General features: G+C 41.2%; 3 protein-coding genes across 4 annotated transcripts; 2 read left to right on the forward strand and 1 right to left on the reverse strand.

Annotated features, from left to right (window-relative positions):
• Positions 1–5,265: 5,265 nt before the first annotated feature.
• On the forward strand, positions 5,266–11,210 carry LOC113159307 (basal body-orientation factor 1). Its single transcript, XM_026355929.1, has 11 exons — positions 5,266–5,447; positions 5,542–5,794; positions 5,873–5,938; positions 7,286–7,429; positions 7,514–7,594; positions 7,780–7,850; positions 8,481–8,625; positions 9,162–9,655; positions 9,781–9,885; positions 10,664–10,735; positions 10,927–11,210. The coding sequence occupies exons 1-11, from the start codon at positions 5,275–5,277 to the stop codon at positions 11,024–11,026; spliced, it is 1,704 nt and encodes a 567-aa protein (XP_026211714.1). The 5' UTR covers positions 5,266–5,274; the 3' UTR covers positions 11,027–11,210.
• Positions 11,211–11,348: 138 nt separating this feature from the next.
• Positions 11,349–18,041, reverse strand: aldh6a1 (aldehyde dehydrogenase 6 family, member A1). Its single transcript, XM_026355930.1, has 12 exons — positions 17,906–18,041; positions 17,365–17,406; positions 17,188–17,262; positions 16,768–16,929; positions 16,604–16,682; positions 16,073–16,375; positions 14,656–14,777; positions 14,109–14,298; positions 13,420–13,601; positions 13,113–13,292; positions 12,163–12,261; positions 11,349–12,063 (listed from the first exon to the last, which is right to left on the reverse strand). Exons 1-12 carry the CDS (start codon positions 17,942–17,944, stop codon positions 11,959–11,961), a joined length of 1,578 nt encoding a protein of 525 aa, XP_026211715.1. The 5' UTR covers positions 17,945–18,041; the 3' UTR covers positions 11,349–11,958.
• Positions 18,042–18,225: 184 nt separating this feature from the next.
• gstz1 (glutathione S-transferase zeta 1) lies at positions 18,226–20,174 on the forward strand. 2 transcript variants are annotated; one of them, XM_026353737.1, is made up of 9 exons: positions 18,226–18,415; positions 18,746–18,797; positions 18,883–18,950; positions 19,133–19,213; positions 19,306–19,431; positions 19,556–19,631; positions 19,721–19,773; positions 19,849–19,898; positions 19,996–20,174. In XM_026353737.1, the coding sequence occupies exons 1-9, from the start codon at positions 18,392–18,394 to the stop codon at positions 20,120–20,122; spliced, it is 657 nt and encodes a 218-aa protein (XP_026209522.1). In that variant the 5' UTR covers positions 18,226–18,391; the 3' UTR covers positions 20,123–20,174. The 2 variants fall into 2 exon arrangements, with proteins under 2 accessions (XP_026209522.1, XP_026209523.1); XM_026353738.1 differs by lacking the exon at positions 18,226–18,415 and adding an exon at positions 18,471–18,649.
• Positions 20,175–20,176: the final 2 nt, after the last annotated feature.

Genomic DNA, 20,176 nt, shown 5'->3' on the forward strand with positions numbered 1-20,176 from the left:
AAAAAAAAAAAAGAAACCCTAAAGAAATGGTCTTGAAATACTTTTTATTGGTGTATTTAAGACATACATAATAAGTTGCCTCAGAAATTCCTTAACCATGCAAGTCTTTAGATTTCACAAGTGCTCTAATTTGGCTACTGCCTAAATTAGGAGTGATGTGAGTTCCTACTTAGCTGTTGTTAATGCACATTTATTAAAAAAAACTAAGAACTACTGCAGTTTTAAAGCTGACACTTGTCAGCTTAATTGGCCTATTTTAGTTATCTGCTGTTGTACAGTAAGTTGGTCGGTTTTGCTTTATTTATATTCTTTTGGGGCTTTCTAAGAGAGAAAATAAATTGAATTACTGCGAACATAAATTAACGAAACACCAAAAGAAAATACTCTATTCAAGAATGAAAATGTGACTCATTAAAGATAAATGGGTTTTTTATTATGTACCACATGTACTAAATCCTGTTCAGTAGCTCAAATGAATCATGCATGTATGCAACCTTGACTTCATTATCCTGCAATAATCACAGCATAGTTGCAGTTTCATCAACCTTAAAAAATGCAAATGCGACCTGCTCTCCAGCTGGCATAAAACTTAAAAGAATGTTAGCAATCATCTTACTCCTACTTATCCCTGTGTTAACCACAGGCTTTCCAAGGGAAAAATATTTCAGCAGCAATGCACGTTTCACAAGAAAATGCATGAAAAGCATGAGTGGCTGTTTCTCCACTTTAGGTGGGTGGTTGGAACAGCATCATAAGCCATGCTGCAATGTATCTGCTAATGCTTTCTCAGAGTTACTGGCTTTAACTGCGGAGTGTAGAGGCATGAAGGATATCCCACAGCCCCACATCCAGCACTGGAGCACAGAGGCACATTCAACTTAAGGACCTTACATGAACTGAGATTTGTACTGGTCTGTGATATTTTTCACCCACTTTGTATAAACAGAAAAACAGAGATGTGAAGCAGAAGGAGCGAGTCTAGCAAATGAGCCATCCCAAGAGACCCTGTCCCAACCATGCGATGACTGTGCTGATATGTGTTTCTTTTATTTCACTACAACCGGCAACTAAGGTAAAAACCGAGCTGTCAGCAAGCCCAGCCAAGATGGTAAGGGCAGGGCAGAGGTCCTGCATACGGGCACAAGACAGTTCAGGAAGCCCACAGAGAGGACAATGTGGGGAGGGTGGGGCTTGGCACCAGTGTTCACCCATCATGCCATTCCACTCCCAGGACACTCGACTGTGCAAAGTACTGTTCCAACACTGTAATTTGGACTAAAAATATTGGGCTTTCTTTCCTCCTTCCTTTTTTCTAAATACTGTGGCTAGTTTTTTCAACCCTGCGGCTCACTAGAATGGTCATTCACCCCTATCAAAGCATACATGTGCAGGACCTCTCACTGACTTATGTCCATAGATGTCTTACTTGCATCTTAACATTGTGACAATGTGATAAAAACCTGAATAAAAAGGTGCTATCAGAAATATGACAGAATTTTTTGCTCTGACTGTGTATGTGTTCATTTTGAAATCATTGTTATGTTGTTGTTGTCACTGTTAAGACACATCTTGTGGTTAATGTAGAAATTAATAAGGATGTTATTTTGTATTAGGACACACCAATCCACCTTAGGGCATTTGGGACATGATTCATGTTTTATTTTTAAACTCATAGCCAATTTATTTTGTAATTGCATTGTGATGCAATAGGATCCCCTTAGCAAAATGAATTTTAAATTTAGATTTTACATGTACAGAATTCTGAATATTCACTGTAGCATAACATACAATCATCTAAACAACTCAATCTCAATCCCTAGGATGTTATCCAAAATGTGCCCTGCTACTATTTAAACTGTAAGTGTGCCTCTACAACATGACACAGCATATTACAAACATGTAATGTTTAAAACAAGAAGGGTCCATACCAGATTTGGTATTTTGTTTCAAGTTAAATGAAACCGTAAAGCATGAGAAAGCACCCCAGCTTTGTAATCTACACTGTGCAATGTATCATTAATATGCTGCAATGTTACCCTCAGGAATGCCATGTTTGTGGGTGTCCTACCCCAAAAAGTCCATTGAAGAGACCCAAACCTTGTCATTACAATTCCAATGATAATGACAGCTTTGAAACACTCAGGGTTATTTCAGTTTTCTCTCCTCACTGTCATAGTAATTACCTTTAAATTTAGTCTTCAAACTCTGTTCATGATGCCAGAGCAGAGAGTGACCCTATATGATTGAGTTTACAGTAGCTACACCCAGCACTTTTGTGATATCTGCTTTTTTGTTTGATAAATAATATACACTGGACAGTCTCGCAAGATGATGGAGAGAATTCAGTGGCTTTGAGCTGAGCAGTGGCTATGACCTGCACTAACTTTACATTGTTTCTGTTGGATGAGGTCCTTCGAAGATGTAAGCCAACTGCATTTACGTTAATCTTAGTGGTTTTCCCATAATTCCAGAAAAAAACAACAGTTGGGATGGCAGCAAGTAACACATAGTTCTTTTCAAGACAACATGGACAATACCACTGACAGGAGCCAAATGTATCTCATGTCATCATGTGGGAGGAGATCATGTGCAAACAGATCCTGTTTGATAGCGCCCAGTATGAGAAGGCTATAATTACAAGACAGAGTGACAAATACAGCCATTCTCTGACAGTCCAGACGTTGTTGAGCAGAACAAACATCTCCCAAAGTAATTGGTCTACTGACTTAATAAGTAAAAAGTTATGGCTGCAATTTAAGAAATAAATGTTAAAATAGGAAAATTGGTTTCAGTTAGGATATAACCATAAATTTGGTGGTCATTTTTCAATAACTGAGGCAAACATGAAGTGTGTGAGCTAAGTCCCCCAGTTTTAGTTATGTTAGTTGTAAGTACTGCACGTTTATTATTCAATTAGGTTAAAACTGCAGAAAAATGTATAACTGGTTAATCATTAATGGACAACAAAATGTGTTTCTGAAAAAAAAATAATTCAGAACAATTTATAGTTTGTCCTTGTTTCATATGACAGAAAAAAGAAATTTCTTTGAGAAATTGTAATGTGTAATATTTACATTTAGGTATTTGCAGACGCTCCAAATCCAAAGCAACTTACAAGTGAGGTACAATGCAAGAAAATATCTAAGCCGGAAGCGTTCTGTTCAAGAGTTCAGCAAATTTTTGAAAATTGAGAGTGAGGCAGCTGAGCATGCAGAGGTGGGTAGGTCGTTCCACCATCGTGAAAAAGTTTCGGCTGGGATCTTTTGAGGTAAGGTGAGGGGACCACAAGGTGTCGTTCGCTGGCAGAGCGCAGTGATCTAGAGGAAGGGTAAGGATTTTAGACCTGATGCAGGGGGGTACAGGAAGTCAGTGCAGAGATCTGAAAAGTGGGCAAATCTGCATGCCCTGGAGACAGAGGATATTTGGTCGATAACGCTCAGTTGATCATCAATGATGAGACAGAGCTGCAGCTTTTACAGCCCACAACTCCACGACCCTCAGGAGTGCCGTTTTTGTGTCCACTCTTAAAGCTGGACTGGTTCACATCAAGGAGGTCGTTCCTAGGAAGGAAATCAGTCAGTTGATTGAAGACTGATCATACAAGGGTCTTGGCTAGGAATAGAAGAAGAGAGACAGGTTTGTAATTCTCCAGAAGGGAGGGGTCAAGAGTGTTTTTTTTTTTAAGGAGAGGGGTGATCTGGGTCTGCTTAAATGAGCAGTCCGCACTCCTCGTCCATCGTGAGGTCCAATAATATCGTCCACATAATATCGTGAGGTGATATTTGAATTAATATTTGAGAAAAAGTAAATATGTAGTTGTGTAAGTATGAATGTAGTTTAAATTCAGGGACAGATAATACGAAGATGAGTGTTAGCTAATGAGTGAGTGACTCTGAACATTGGTTCACAAGGTTTGAAATAGTGTAATTTTAGGCTTTGTCTGAAAGTTGATATATAAACATATACTATAGTTGTATATAGTTATTCATCGAAACCATGTAATAGTGAAATACAAGACATGAACAGCTGGTCTAGGTATGGACTCTTCTGAAGGTGTCTGACAACAAGAAGACAGCATATCCTTTAAAGGGCAGTAGTTTGCATAGTAAATGTACATATATGGTACTCCAAATGATCTGAAGGAGTTTTTCACTCAATTTATACTGCAACCTCCATTGTATGAGCAACCAGATGACATCATGTGAACTGAAAAACTCAAAAAATTACTAAATTAATTAAAGTGGAGAGATATTTTAATAGAGGGAAGTTTAATGTTATTCATATCGATGTACTCCCCAAACTCCTACCACGGAAGGCAAGCTGAAAACCAGTAAAGTCACCTTTACCACTCATTGTGAAGCTAGGCCTCCATGTGTTTTTAGAACATCCCACTGATATTTAATTAGACTGAGATCTGAAGAACAAGGCAACTGTCGGTTGTGTTCCTCAAACTATTCCTGAACAATTTACCACTGCGGCAGGGAACTGCTTAAAAATGCCACTACCATCAGGGATTATTGTTGCCATGAAGAGTATGTGGTATGTGTCAAAGTACTACCCACTGGCGCTATTTCTTCCCCTGGTAAATGACACTCAGCCATAAACATCATGTAAAAGAAAATGTACTTCATCAGACCAGACCACCTTCTTCCATTACTCTGTGGTCCAGTTCTGATGCTCAAGTGCCTGTTGTAAGTGCTTTTGAAGGTGGGACAGGGATCAGAGTGATTGGTCTCATGCACAGCAAGATGTGAGGCACTGTGTGATTGATGCACCTCGTGATCATAATCAACATTTTGTGCCACGGTAGCTCTTCTGTGTGATCGCCCCAAATGGGCTACCCCGTGTTGCTGGTTCACTGGTTGCCCTTCTTCTGACAACTTTTGGAAGATGCGTCCTTGGACACTGTATAAGACCTGCTGTGTTGGATGTGCTCTGACCCAGCCATCACAATGACCCTTGTCCAAACCTGTTCGGCTTTTTACACTTTACCCATTGTTTCAACACATCAAGATCTGACTGTTCACTTTCTGTTCCATATGGCTGCCACTGTAACAGGATAATCAGTGTTAGCCTATTTGTTACACCTGACCTGTAAGGCTGAGAAATTCTCAGATAAACATAGCCTAGTTACCTAAAAATGATTAAATGCCACACTATAGTGCTCCTTACAGTAACATGACTAAGGTCGTTCATTAAATATACAACACACAGACCTACACTGGTAAACGTCACCCTCTTCCTCAGCGACGGCGTCTCCACGGCAACAGCTCCATGTCAACAGCCGCAGCAGGTCACAGCAGCTTGTTATCGTTACCAAACTGGGAAACTCGTCCTCGTAAAAACGTCTCTGCTGGCGGCACAGCTTTGATTTCTCTAGTTTTAGTTTTAGAAGCAGCAGTGATGCCGAAGAAGAAAGTAGCTAAAGCGAAGAAGGCCAAAGCCGGGTACGTGCGTTTATTTTGTACACGTTCTTATTGACGCTCAAGCCGAAACTCGAACTGACGCTGCTTGTTTTGCTTTTGTCTTGTTTTGTCGCAGGAAAGGGAAGAAAGATGGCAAACAAGAGGCTAAACCGGACAAAGAGCTGGAAATGGAGAAGGCCAGAGCGAACGCGGCCGTGTGGGAGCTGAGGTTAGAGGTCACCGACCAGTCGCTCGCGCAGTACCGGGAGGCCTGCCGGAGGCTGGCGCGTGTCAACGAGGAGCTGAGCGGCCAGCTGTTCCGCGCGGAGAAGGACGCCATCGACGTCACGGGCTTCTTCAAGAGACAGGACACGGCCAAGGAGGAGAAGGTCGGCCACACCTGTGTGTTTGTGCGTGTAAACCGGTCAGGTGAATGAGGAACTTATGACCAAAACTCATCTTTGCAGATCAGCGTGCTGCAGGAGAAACTCCAAAGTCAAGAGGCGCTAGCACGGGAGGAGCAAAACAAGCTGGTGAGTCGACGCGAGGCCCAGCCGCCATCGAAGCGCTGCGACTAGCGGAGCCGGGATTTAAGACTTTTTAGTTAGTTCACTCTTTCTCCAAAATGTGCTGCGCTGGGTCTTAACAGCCGGCTCGTGTGTAATTATGTTCACATTTATTATGTAAGAAAACAAAAACCAAACAAAGCGACCATAAAAACAAAGAAACAGTCCCTCACATTCCGAGTCACATGGGCTAATGTTATTTTAATCCGCGTCAGGAGCCACAGGGGAAAAAAAGAAACATAATTTAAAAGCGCATAGTTTGAGGGGGGGTTGAAGCAGTGGCACTGCTGCTCTGTATGTGTTAACCATAGCTCACATGTCACACAGCTTGACTCTGAAATGTCTGCTTAACTTGCATTATATAGCGCCCAGTGTGACTCCTTTCATCCTCACTGGCCTCTGCTGCTTATAGTAAAGACTGACATGACAAAATTTCAAGTGGCTTTACTGGACAAAAAAAAAGGCACACAGACACACAAAACTTTTGCTAGCTTGCTTTGCAGCTGTTTTCCATCTTCTAAGTTCTTACTTCATGCTGGTAAATTGACTCCAATAAGGTTCTAAAGAAGAAAAAGAGGCATGGTCTGGACCAACTTGAAACATCCCTATTTTAAACTTACATGGAACTGTCACACATGTCCATTTGGGGAAAATACTGTTTTGCAGATGACTCTATAAAGATTTCTCATTTTGAGGTGATAAAATGGTTCCTCCTGAAAACTGACTAATTGATGTAATGGAAACTGCTCATCATCACTCCATAATGAGTGTTAAAAAGTTAGTCAACTAAATAATTATTCCATAAAGACTTGTGAAATTGCATGTTCTGCCCAGGGAGAGAATGAGAAGGATGCATACATCTCTAATCAGCTATAACCTGGCGGATATTTTTTAAACTATGTGAGTAAAAAATGTGATATGATGCAAACCAGTTTATGTTGTAATCAGATGGTTCATACGCTCTTATTTATTTGTCATATACATGTTTGTAGGAGCCTGTTTTGCTAGTCTCTCAAGATGTTGGTCACCTTGTAACATTTTTGCTCAGACTGGCTTCTCCACAGTAGCATCTTGAGGTATTTAGCTTGACTGATCTGTACTTAAGTTGGTTTACAAAAGTCTACTGGCCTGTGTGAACCTCGGGACGATAAAATCTTCTTTCAGCGATAACACAGGCTGCATTTATGGGTACTTTGTGGTAGCTCTAATACAGTGGATGAGAGGTTACTCATGTATTAGAGCTGCTCATTAAATTTTCATGTCTTGTAATTTTTTTTTCTGTTGTTGTAGCTAATGTTATGACGGTGTTGACAGGTTGAAGATTACACACTTCAAATCAGTGAGATGCAGGAACTGTTCAGAAAGAAGTCCAGTGACTTTAACATGATCCAGGATGGAATGAAGAAAATTAAGGAGTTTCAACAGAAGAAAGCTCAGATGGAACAGGAGCTAAATGATGTAAGGAAAAAACAAAGGATCAAATAGGTCCAATGTCAAGGTTTTAAAAATGCTACCAATAACCATGATTTTTTTATTTTGTAGATAAGAGAAAACATGGATATTGCTGACAAGGAGCACAGGGAAAACCTAAACAAAATGGAGTACAAATTCTTCAAAGAAAAGGTATCAAGTCTAAAAGCATCTCCTAAAATATCCTTTCACTCTCACAGTTAATGTCAATGAATGTGGTACATTTATTGAGAAATAAATATCATTTGAAAATATATCAGTTTGACAGATATGTCTCTCTGCTAATGGACAAGGGAGTGGAGATGTTGGAAGTTTGAGTTTTATAAATTACTCCGCAGGCTCGACTGGAAAGGGAGGCTGAGCGAATGATAGCCCTGGTGCAGGAGAGGGCACACAATGAAGCCATTGTGTAAGTGCGTTTCCGCTATGCCTTTGCAATCTAATTTTATTCTTTAAATTGCACTTTTATGTGCTCAGAATGCAAAGACAAAATAACTTACTCATATAAGTGTTTATGTATGTAAATATATATAACCAGGAATAATGTTTTTTTCTTGACCACACTGGTTTGTCATCACCTAGGTTAATCATCACATCCTCAGCTCTCTCAGTATGTTCTGCAGTGAGGAGAGTATAAAGCGTGTGTGGAAAGTATGTGTATAAGACCATAGTTTATTACTTTTGAGGCCATGGGATGTATATTCCGCCTCTGCTTAGCTGTGTTTAGTTTTTTTACAGCTCGTTAAATACCAGCATTGATACTGTTGTGGTCCTGCTGGTTTGGTCTTAGTGTGAGTAATTGATTTTATTTGGAACACACTTACTGTAGGTTGTCTTTAAAACCAAAGTACACTAGTAAGTACCCAGTTAATTCAGTTATCTGTGTAGAAAACAAGAAACTAGAGCAAAGGCTCTCAGTGTATGTTAAAATTAATGTCTTCCAGTGCTGTCAGGCACAAAATTTAGATTCACTGGAAAGTGTTCAGAATTAGAGACACATTTCTGACTGGTTCATCTGTTTGTGCTGTAAACTTTCTAGGCAGCTGGATGATGCTGCACGCTCTGTGTTCAAGGAGAACATCCGTCTCAATGAAGCCCTGAAATATCACATAAAGGAAGCAGAGAACATGCAGAAATTGACAAATGCACTGGCAAAGGAAAATGCCTCACTGGCATTGGACAAGGTATGTTTAAGCCGTAGGACAGCAAACAGTGTTTTATTAGACACAGACAGTCCTTGGACAGAGACCATCCATCTCCATAAAGTCATGTTCAATCGTTTCAGTTATGAAACACTTGTCAGATCTGTGCAGAATATATTTCAGGTGGTTTTTCCCTTGTCTTGTTTACTTGTGCTGACCCTGTATTTTGCTTGTGGTTCCTCCCTCCCCCCACCTCCTGACTACTACCCAGCCTCTCAGTGGTCAGTGGTTGTGGTGAGTTTCCACTGGTGTATGGGTTCAAATTCAGCGGCTTCTCTTTCACAGGTTTCTGGCACAGATTCATGAAGACAAATAAATAATGGGCACATTAATCGTACCTCTGATGACAGTAAATCAAGGGGGTAAATTCACCTTGTTGAAACTTTGGCCACTCAGCAGCACAGGCTAGCACACAATTGGTTACCTGTTTTAGCTCGTCGTTGGCATGAAAGTCAAAAGATTTCCAAAATTAGCACATTATCATCAGTGTAACTGTGCTCTTCTTTCTACTCACACAGGACACATTTGAGTCACTGGTAAAGAAGAATGCAGCTGAGATGGAGTGTCAAAAAGATGAACTTTCTAAACTCAGAACCAAAGTAGCTACTCTGGAGCAGGCTCTAGAACAGAAAGATAGAAAATCTGATCACGAGGGAAAGGAGGAGGAGGAGAAGATCCTGGTGAGAACCCAGGCCAGCGAGTTAGAGCTAGAAAAGCTTCAGAAGGTCCTTGCCATGCGGGAGAAGGAACTGGGGCACATCAAGCAGCTAGCTAGCACAATCATAGAGCAGCGCACAGAGCTCGAACAGTTCTTCCATGAAGCACTAGCTCAGGTGAAGGAAGAGATCATGGCCAGCAGATTGCAATACAAAAAGGACGCACTACAGGCTTATCGTTTGAGGCTGAGAGAAGCCACAGCAGGAAAATTAAAGTTTCCACCCATCCGCACCTTCCATAAAAGCCCTCACAGTACCAACTCTGTCTATTCAGACATGGAAGCAGGTGCAATGTGGTGTGTCCACTTCTCATTGTTTTGCATGATTGTGTACGTCTTTGTGGCATTATTAATTGACCACCAAGTCATGCATTATTTGTACAATAGCAGAGAATAACCTAATTAATCTGCCTACTTTTTAGGACACATAAACCAGGCAGCAAAGTTGAAATCTCAGAGCTTACTTGGGAGCAGAAGGAACAAGTACTGAGGTTTCTCTTTGCTAAAATGAATGGACTGCGGGAAAGGTAAAAAAAAAAAAAAATCTAGTTGTTTATGTTTGACTTAGTTAAGACCTAATTCTAATTGCTGCTAGTTTGTCACTCAATCACTTCATCCTAGATAATGCATTAAAATCCATTTGCAATCCCATAAAATGAACTGAAACATGTGTCTCGATTACTTCTGAAGAACAAAGTGCAGTGACAGTACCTCAGACTGAACTTCTGGTGACTCCTCCCTCTTTTTAATGTTTTAAACAGCAATTTTCTCAGCAGAAGAGGATACCATAAAACATCAGTTAGGCTTCAACCAATTTTCTTTTCCATCCAACTGCTTAAAAAGAATGAAGAAAGAGTCTGGGCACAATAGTAAAAATAGGTCCAGCCACAGAGTCGTGTGCTTGGAAACAAACATCTGGTCACGTCGATTTGCTTTCAGCCTATTGGCCCCCTTCACGTGCACTAGCAGTTTATTTTGTTCTTTGAACACTTGTGGTCAGAGAGCAGATGGTAACATGATTTTTAGAAAGGAGTGTACAGGGGATCTGGATGTATGGGGGTATGGCAGGCAGGAGAAGATGTATATTAATGTGAGCAGTGGTCTGGCACTTAGTCCAGCAAAATAACACATTTGGCGACCCAAGAGTCAGTAAGCAGCATCCAAATTCAGATGTATTGTGTTGACCCACAGTAACCCCTTTCCAAGACGGGCTGCAGCCCTGCGTGAATAGACACCAGTATGTTAAAACATGGCTTTTCACCATGAGGTTCTCTATTTAACTGCAACTATGCATTTTCCTGATAGGAAAGCCAGCCAACATCTGGCTTTGTCCGCCTCCTCTGAGAAGAAGAGCCTTATTGACAGTGACTCTGCTGGGTAAGACACTAAGGGAATGTACAAGAATAAAAGTTGTAACTCCTCCTTGCAATTATGAAGACTGCTCAAATTTATTGGTTGCACATTCCATGTTTAGCTGAAAAAGCAATAGCTGTGAGAACGTAAGTGCTTACATGTGATTTATCAAGACGGTTGCATTTTAGTGTTGCATAATGATGACTGTCTTCTAGAATTAAAGAGAAGCACTCCGTGGCGACCTTCATCACTCAGGCGCCTGGGTCTTTTCAGCCCTCAAACGCAAACAGCCTGCCGGATATACACACCACATGACCTCTATGTGGCCTCTACATTGCACATCACACTCTGGATTGTTTGCCTCAGCTTTATTCTCTTCCCGCAGATTGTCAATCATGTGTACAGTACAAGATGTTTGTTTGTGCTCATTATAAATATCCTTCTATGCATGTATATATGGCTTTAATTCTTTCACACATAAAGCCTTTCTGAATTATGTCACAACCTACAATGCAAAACTACTTTTTTGCCACAAGTTCTGCTACCAAGGTATGCAGTAGAACATGCTACATACCCGTCAACATTGCTGGAAGATTTTTCAGCTTATACACACACCCAAACAAGGCTATACTGTAGATAAGTGTGCAAGAGTTTTAATACTTGTTATATTGGAGGAAATGGCATTCATCCATACAAACATGACATCTGATGTACAGATCTTTTGCAGTATTAAAATCTTGGACACATGTTTAGATTTTTCAATATCTACATATACTACACTGTCTGTCCAAAATAAGTCGCACTCTAATATTTTTGCTTTGATTTCAGCACGCATTCACCGTGGCATAGTTTCAATATGCTTCTCCAATGTCTCAACATTTATTCCCAACCAGCATTCATTCTTCGCCAAGATCCTGTGTTGATGGTGGGAGAGTCAGAACACTGCACAAAGTTTTCTCCAGCACATCCAAAAGATTCTCAATGGAGTTGAGGTCTGGACTCTGTGGTGGCCAGTCCATGTGTGAAAATGTGTTATGCTCCCTCAACCATTCTGTCACAAATCTTACCTATTTGCCTAGTTAAATCAAGGTGGTGACTTTTTTTTAGACAGGCAGTGTATATGCACAGATATCCCTTGTATAAAACATTTCATTTTGCATTTATGAGCAATTCACAGTTAACATAATACGTCTGTTTTGTGCATGAAGGACGTATATTTGGGTTTATCTGCACTTGGATGGGAACATTTAGCGTCCCATAGTAGGCATAGTAACTGCAGGACTTTTCAAGGTGGCGTCTTCTGCTTTCCATTGTGAGGTCACAGTTTTGATTTGTGTGTAGAACTGGATACCCTAGAGAGAGAGAAAAAAATAAATGTTTACATGAAAACTTCCCAACCTGTTTTTCTTCTACCTGCAACAACAGGACACCCTTGTTTATTTGATACTTGCTTGTTTTCCATAGAAGTTCATATCCCCTCTGAAGGATCCTCTTGATCCCGTAAAGGAAAACATGGGCAGTGGCACGGGGATAGGAACATTGACCCCAACCTGCAGAAAACAAGTTTAGTCGCATTTCATTTCCATAAGCGTAAGCTTTGTAAAACAATTCCATGGGTTTCCAAATTGCTAGGATGAGTAAGATGCGGCTGATGAGATGTGGTACATCCATGCTGTTTAAAAAACAAGCTTACATGATCGTACTAAACACAGCTAAACCTGTGGCTTATATCTGCAGTTTTGAAAGCACAGCATGCCTTTATGAAAGGGAAGAAAAACTAAATAAAACATTTTGTTATGAAGGAAATATAGCCATGGCCTGGTTGGTTTAGAATGTTTGAAACAGCGGGAATAAGTTTGGACACACAAAGGCCCTTTGGCAAATGAGCAGGGGGGGAAAAAAAAAAAAAAAAAGAAGTAGATGCTTGTTGCATCGAGGTTTGGACAGGAGTACAGCACATGGCCTGCACAGCATTCCCCGACATGTGAACAGCAAACACAGGGCACAACTAGGCTCCACAGGCAAACAAACAGGGTAAAGGATGGCCATATTTATGCTTAAACGCTGAACAGGACCCTCGGAATCCTTAGTTTAATTTAAGATTTCCCCTCCTTGAATATTACCTGGAAAATGTTTCTATATTCTCCTGTGTTCATTTAACAGACACCTATTTGCAGTAGCTATTTGTAGTCCTGACTGGTAAGGGAGTGGAGGAAAGGGGGTTGTCAAAGGAGTTTTTTTAGGTCAGGGGCAAACAAGGCTATACTTGACATGGAACATAATTGTTTTGTGTGTTAAGGTCTTCAAATGGGATGTTCTCCTGCATAGCCATGACACACTGATGACAATGTCTCCTTCATCCCAAAACAGAAATACACATTTGCAGGCTGCAGCCACTCACCTGGCCCACATCCACCTTGTGAGTGTATTTGCGTGCAGTAGCTCCATTTGTGGTGAAGATCGCTGTACCGTTGCCATAGGGACTTCTGTTAACCAAACTGATGGCATCATCTAGAGAGTCTGCCTCAAGAACCACCAACACAGGCCCGAAGATCTCTTCAGTGTAGCACTTCATCTCAGGCTGCAAGAGCACATAAGTGAACACTCAAAGTGACAGCCAAGTCTTTTTTGTCGTTTTGTGTTTAAACAAAAAATGTACAGAGGGTTTAACATCTTTTAATGTATTCTCAAGACAAAAACCCACATACTGTGACATTGCCGAGGATGGTCGGACCCACAAAGTTACCATTCTCATAACCTTTGACCTTGATGTTTCGGCCATCCAGAAGCAACTTTGCACCCTCGTCCACACCACTCTGGATCAGACTGCAGACTCTCTCCCTGGCCTGGCGAGAGATCAGAGGCCCCACATCTGCACCAGGCTGGTCTCCTAGCAGTGCCCACAAAACAACTAGCTATAAGCTTACATGCTATGGCACTTAAATTATGCGAGCACATTAAGGGCACTGACATTCGATTGGCCTTTTTTTTGAAAAACCACAAACACACAAAAGCCGCAATGAAGGGCACCCTGAGGCACTCCCTCAAAAGTGGATACTTAGAGGTTTCCTGTGTTCTACACAAATTAGGATCTGTATCACTGCAAACAGGCAGAATCCTTCTCTATTTTACTTCACATCAGTTCCCTTTTTCAAAGGCTTTGATTCTCCGAACCGCTATTTAGGTCTGGGCCGCTGGTCTGGCCACAAATTTGCAGCATGGGTGACTCAACAAGCCCTCTCTCCCAGCTGATTCCGAAGTGAATTACAGCAGGGCCGAAGGCGAGAGGTGTGGTTAGGGCGCCGTGGGTGGCCCCAAGATGACTAAACCAAAGGCCCTTGGGGCAACAGGGACCCAGAAGAGACAGAGGGAAGGGTGGGGCGACGGTGTGCGGTACCTGCATTCACGCAAAGATGCTTGGCACGTTCCACCAGCTCCGGCAGCCAGCTCTGTGCCTCGCCCACCAAGATGGCTGTAGATAGAGCCATGCACCGTTGTCCCGCTGCCCCAAACGCTGCACCCACAAGCTGGTTCAGAGTGTTCTCCTTGTTGGCATCGGGCATCACCACACCATGGTTCTTGGCTCCCTGCAGTACACTAGAAGTGGTTAGCCTTCTGCTGTTTGATCTCCACATTACAGCAACTGGTTAGTCACAAGTGAGAACACAACATCAGAAAATTATAGACGTACAAATTTTACACAAACTTGTTCCACATTTTAGTCCATGTGACATTTCAGTCCATGTGACAGAGAAGATTGATGGACACAAATATGAGCAGGTGGAGCATTTAGAATTCTTAAGCAGTGCACCCTCTCATCAGCTGGTACAGCTGGTAGCAGGAGGAGCAAGGACAGCTGCAAAAATATAGGATCCTTTGGTAAATACTGCCACCTTCTGGACATTTGAAGTGTCAGCTATTATACTGCATTTTCTGATACTCACCATGTTTGCCTGGACCCTCTTGCCATTTTTAGAGCCCCTCTCATAAATATACTCCCCTGCTTGATTTGAGCCAACAAAGCTGATTGCCTTGATGGCTGGATGGTCACAGATAAAATTCACAGCTGTTGGGAAAGAAAAGAAAAAAAAAAAAAAAGTTGTAATCAGCCACAGTTATTCGTTATTATTTATCCATGTTATCACACAATTAATCATCAAATCAGTGGATTTAAAAATTAGTTGTCAATATTCTTATGTACAGTCTGTTATTTGTAAGGGCATCATTCTACAGTTAGTTTTTTTACTTTGATCTACTCGACAAATAGAATATTGTATACTGTGGATCTCAATAATAATCAGTCAAAATATACTGTTCCAAAAATTAAAGCAACACTTAAATCACACATTAGATCTTATTCCAGTTGTTACAACAGAACTGACATACAGTAGGTGTCAATGGAAACCAAAATGAATGAATGAATGATGCCCAGAGATCGCTGGTATAAGATGCATAAACTAATGAGTGGACTTGGTGTGCAAAACAATTCCCATCTAAATCCTGCAGCACATGACAACTTGCACTTTGTGAACAAGGGATGCTGTCAAGTCTTTTTGTCTTGTTCACAACTGAGTATAAAAGTGTAAAAGCTCAGTCTTACCTTTGTCCTTAACACAGATCTTAATGCCGTTGACGCCATGGTAGAGTAGAGATGTGTTAGGCCGATTAGATTTGACCGATTCTCAGGTTTGTCCCCTTACAGAGATGTATTAACTGTGGGCGGGCCCTCTGAAAATCTGAAGCCTGCTATTGGCCATATTGTTGCACCCCCATTAATAACGACGCCTGATTGGTCAACCTATGGTTCATTTTATCAAATCATTAACTAGGACTTTAGATAATCCCGCCTCTGCCTTAGATCTCGACTAGCTATTGGATAAAATCATTCGACTTCCTTTCACGTAGGTGTCAATGGAAACCAAAATGAATGAATGAATGAATGAATGAATGAATGAATCCATGTGTTCATAATCACAGGATCATCATGGCTGCATGACTTTTCATCACACTTGTCAGTGTGTCCCTTTTTTCTTTATTAATTACTTATTAGGTTTCCCACTGTCACAATAATGCTTAGTAAGCAATGTTCTGCTGGAAACTTTGCAAAGCCAACAGTGTCTGTTAGGACTCTCAGTCATTCATGTTTATCCCATGAGTTGCTGTTCAGTGGCAACTGGACTTCTATCAACTTCAATCCAGAGTCCACACACCTGAGCTTAATCATATGCAGTGGCTTCAGGTCTATTCATGGGGAAAAATGTTATTTTATTCATTTCAAATTCAAATTCACCGTCTTGTACCTACACTCAGGATAAGTTTCTGTTCAGAGACCAGCTAAGAAGAACAGAGACCAGCTCTTACCATCATGTTGGCCATGGATGATATTGAGTGTCCCATCTGGAGCACCAGCATCCTGCAGCATCCTGGCCAGCAGCATGGTGCAGGTTGGCACCCGCTCTGAAGGTTTGAGAAGGTAGGTGTTGCCGCACACCATGCCCATGGGGAACATCCACAGAGGGATCATGGCAGGGAAGTTGAAGGGGGCAATGCCAGCACACACTCCAAGGGGCAAGCGGTAGGTGTAGGTGTCCATGTCCTTGGTGATGGAGGGCAGAGTCTCACCGAGCATTAGAGAGGTAATGCTACAAGCATGCTCAACAACCTCTACAAAACAAAAAATGACAGAACCTAGACTTTGATACCCATCCATTGATCCACATATTTCACATTAGATATTTGAATACTTTAATCTGGTTTACACAGATTCAGAGGTGACCTTTAACCTTTTCTGCTAGCACAACGTCAAAGCCTACATAACATGCAATATTTGCCTATTTCTATATTGCCCTTTGTAAAGGTCCTTCTGTACACACTTGAGTAAGATACACTTACGCAATCCTCTGAACACATCTCCCTCCGCATCTGCAAGGGTCTTCCCTTGTTCCAATGTGATGGCCTTGGCTAGTTCTTTCTGAAATCCAATACAATACTCATATAAATCCTGTCAAATCAGCTTAATAAAAATCCACCATACATTTTCTAACTCTTTGACTTACAAGGTTATCCTTGATAAGCTGCTGATAGCGCAGAAAGATCTGTTGCCGAGCCAAGATGGAAGTCTCAGACCAGGAGTGAAAAGCTGTGGAGCAGGAGTCCACGGCAGCCAACATCTCCTCCTGAGTCGCTTTGGGAACACGTGCAATTACTTCATTGGTAGCCTGCAGGAGGGGAAAGTAAAGTGGAGTGCATCAGGATGAGTCTGGTAACATTAATATTAAATTGATTTATCAGAGAACACTTTAGTACACGTGAATCCTAACATATTTTAAGTATATCTACAGATCAGAGTTTATCACAAACAAATACTATAATATTTTTACAGCCTAAAGGATGAAAAATCTGGAATTGTTTAAGCACTACCAAAAATTAAGCAAAATAACTATTATTTATTGATCCAGGCCAAGTGAAATACTTACAGGATTGTGAATATCCAGCCACTCTGAAGATCTGGATTCAACAAACTTTCCATTGATAAACAGCTTAGTGGTGGGCTGTGTGGAGAGATCATATGAGCATTTAGTAAGCATCCATGTATGAAGTTGGTGATGTAAAGTTTAATAGCTGACTGACAAGAGTATATTGTTTCAACTAACCACTGAGGAGGAGTAGCACATACGACCAACATTAAGTGGAACCTGAGAAGGAAACACATCAAGAAATCTGCAGTTATCAAAAGCAAATTTTGCCCATCTAACCAAAACTATCCATAATTGGTCAGATTTTCAATAGGCACAAGCTGCTGTTTCCAACTGCAGCCTAAAGATTAATGTGCAACTACTTTACGTGAAGTTGTGAAAAGACTTGAAGGGGTCAAAGTCAAGCTGAGTGGAGAGGTCTGCAGGAATGAATGTAGTTCAGGCTGCAGGTGGAAACTGAGAAGCAACTAGAAAGTCCACACAATAACTGAAGCAGTTTGCTTCAAACTACACACCAGCTCTTAAAATGAGTGGTGCATTATATCCCCAGATATCGCTGGTATAAGATGCATAAACTAATGAGTGGACTTGGTGTGCAAAACAATTCCCATCTAAATCCTGCAGCACATGACAACTTGCACTTTGTGAACAAGGGATGCTGTCAAGTCTTTTTGTCTTGTTCACAACTGAGTATAAAAGTGTAAAAGCTCAGTCTTACCCTTGTCCTTAACACAGATCTTAATGCTGTTGACGCCATGGTAGAGTAGAGATGTGTCAGGCCGATTAGATTTGACCGATTCTCAGGTTTGTCCCCTTACAGAGATGTATTAACTGTGGGCGGGCGCTCTGAAAATCTGAAGCCTGCTATTGGCCATATTGTTGCACTCCCATTAATAACGACGCCTGATTGGTCAACCTATGGTTCATTTTATCCAATCAACAGTTAGGACTTTAGATAATCCCGCCTCCGCCTTAGATCTCGACTAGCTATTGGATAAAATCATTCGACTTCCTTTCACGTAGTTGGTAGAAATTATGCAACAAGAAGTTGAACAGTGAACTAAAGCTACACTCTGCACAGCTGTAGTGTTTGCTAGCAGAGCTATGTCTATATGACATATTCCCATCGTAGAGGACCAGAAGAGGAGAAGAGTCTGTCAGCACAGCTTAAACGGAAAATAAAAGCGTTAATGCATCCACAACAATGTCTATAGCTTCCTTCTCCAAGGTGATGTAACAACTATTTTAGCTGTTAGCAAAGTGTGCGCTAGGTTGTTAATATGAAACACATGAAGGCCAAATGTTGCACAGTCATGGACCAAAGACTAAGTAGGAGGGAGGTTAGGGGCAGATCCGATTGGCTGATGGGGAGAAGAATGTGGAAAACTTAGTGTAGAAACTGCTCCAGTAGTTCAGTCTGAGTGAAAACCAGAGCTGTAGAGACATGGCAACCCAAACTAAGGTGAACAAGTGGACAGGTGAAAAGCTAAATATAGCTGGTGGTGTTCTCCAATAGACTTGACTGTTAATCTTTTATTTTTTTTGGCTTTTTGTTTAGACAGTTCTGCATGGGTACTTCAGAAGCTCCTGCTCGTGGAGGGTTCGCATTGGTAAGTCAAGACACAGCACTTATCTACTTTACTGTTGTTTAAATCATTCTGATGTCAACAAGATCACTAACCTTTTGTGCACCAGCTTTTGCTTTGAAAGGTATTGAATATGACCAGGCTCCAGTCAATTTAATCAAAGATGGGGGTCAGCAGGTACAGTGCATACTTTCACAGGATGCATTTCAGTGTAAATATGACACCACACAATTTCTATACATTGAAATAGCATGGCTAGCTGATGTGTTGTAGCGCATTTTATGCAAAATGACCAATAAAATAAATAATAAAACAGTATGAAACAGTGTTTAGGTAAAATGGTTCTCCTTATGCTTAAGTTTACAGAACAGTACAAAAAAATAAACCCCATGCAACAAGTGCCTGCAGTGGAAATTGATGGCATCACCCTTTCTCAGTCAGTAAGTCTGAATACTGTTCAACTATATCCTCCTGCAGAACTGTGTTCAAAGCACCCAAGTGACTCTACTGAAAATGTTTTGCGCTCACACAGCTGGCAGCGATCCAGTACATCGATGAAACCAGGCCAGGGCCTCGGCTCCTTCCAGCAGACCCAGTCAAACGTGCGCAGGTTCGAATGATAAGTGATCTCATTGCCTCTGGGATACAGCCACTGCAGGTGAGAACAGCACAGTGATTAAACTGAAACGGATAGATTCGAACATGTAGCGCCATCTAGTTTACAGAAGAGCTCAGTAATGTGGCACAACAGGTAGTTTGTTATTAATTCCTAAATGTTTCAGAATGTGTACGTGCTGCAAAAAGTTGGAGCAGAGAAAATTCAGTGGGCTCAGCACTTCATCGAGCGTGGTTTTCAAGGTTCGTGGACACCTGTCTTCATACCTATGCAGTATGATCACCTAATGTACAAACATTGATGGCATTACTTTCCTCTTGCCCTCCCCCAGCTCTTGAGCCAATGCTGAAGCAAACAGCAGGGAAATACTGCGTTGGTGATGAGGTAAGTATATCAGAGCTAGACAACATTGTAAGACAAGTAAAAACTTCAGCATCTGACTCACTTCATACCTTTCAGATATCCATGGCAGACATCTGTCTGGTTCCTCAAGTCTACAATGCACAAAGGTAAGGTCACTGATCATTAATGTTTCACCATGTCTTGTATTTCTCACTGTAAATATTTAAATAAATCCAGAAGCATGATGCTTTTTCATCTCTACAGGTACAAAGTGGATGTCGACCAGTATCCAACTATTAAAAGGTTAAATCAGACGTTACTTGAGATTGACGCTTTCCAAGTGACCCACCCGTCTCGCCAACCAGACACACCTGTTGATATGCGCACATAAAACAGCTGCCTGATGCAACTTTGCATATTCAATAAAATACATTCATATTTCAGT

This window comes from Anabas testudineus, chromosome 12 (assembly GCF_900324465.2).
Source record: "Anabas testudineus chromosome 12, fAnaTes1.2, whole genome shotgun sequence".
NCBI lineage: Eukaryota > Metazoa > Chordata > Actinopteri > Anabantiformes > Anabantidae > Anabas > Anabas testudineus.

What these genes read in the sequence shown, in the direction of transcription:
- gstz1 (XM_026353737.1), top strand. Translation starts at nt 18,392, where the DNA reads ATGTCTATAGCTTCCTTCTCCAAG. An exon ending in CTATAGCTTCCTTCTCCAAG is followed by an intron (nt 18,416 to 18,745) that starts GTGATGTAACAA and finishes CTTTTTGTTTAG; the next exon opens with ACAGTTCTGCATGGGTACTT. An exon ending in CATCGAGCGTGGTTTTCAAG is followed by an intron (nt 19,632 to 19,720) that starts GTTCGTGGACAC and finishes GCCCTCCCCCAG; the next exon opens with CTCTTGAGCCAATGCTGAAG.
- LOC113159307 (XM_026355929.1), top strand. Translation starts at nt 5,275, where the DNA reads ATGTCAACAGCCGCAGCAGGTCACAGCAGCTTGTTATCGTTACCAAAC. An exon ending in TGGAACAGGAGCTAAATGAT is followed by an intron (nt 7,430 to 7,513) that starts GTAAGGAAAAAA and finishes TTTATTTTGTAG; the next exon opens with ATAAGAGAAAACATGGATAT. An exon ending in ATGGAAGCAGGTGCAATGTG is followed by an intron (nt 9,656 to 9,780) that starts GTGTGTCCACTT and finishes CCTACTTTTTAG; the next exon opens with GACACATAAACCAGGCAGCA.
- aldh6a1 (XM_026355930.1), bottom strand. Translation starts at nt 17,944, where the DNA reads ATGGCGTCAACAGCATTAAGATCTGTGTTAAGGACAAGG. An exon ending in TGTGCTACTCCTCCTCAGTG is followed by an intron (nt 17,263 to 17,364) that starts GTTAGTTGAAAC and finishes CTCTCCACACAG; the next exon opens with CCCACCACTAAGCTGTTTAT. An exon ending in CATCCATGGCCAACATGATG is followed by an intron (nt 14,778 to 16,072) that starts GTAAGAGCTGGT and finishes CTTTCCCAACAG; the next exon opens with CTGTGAATTTTATCTGTGAC.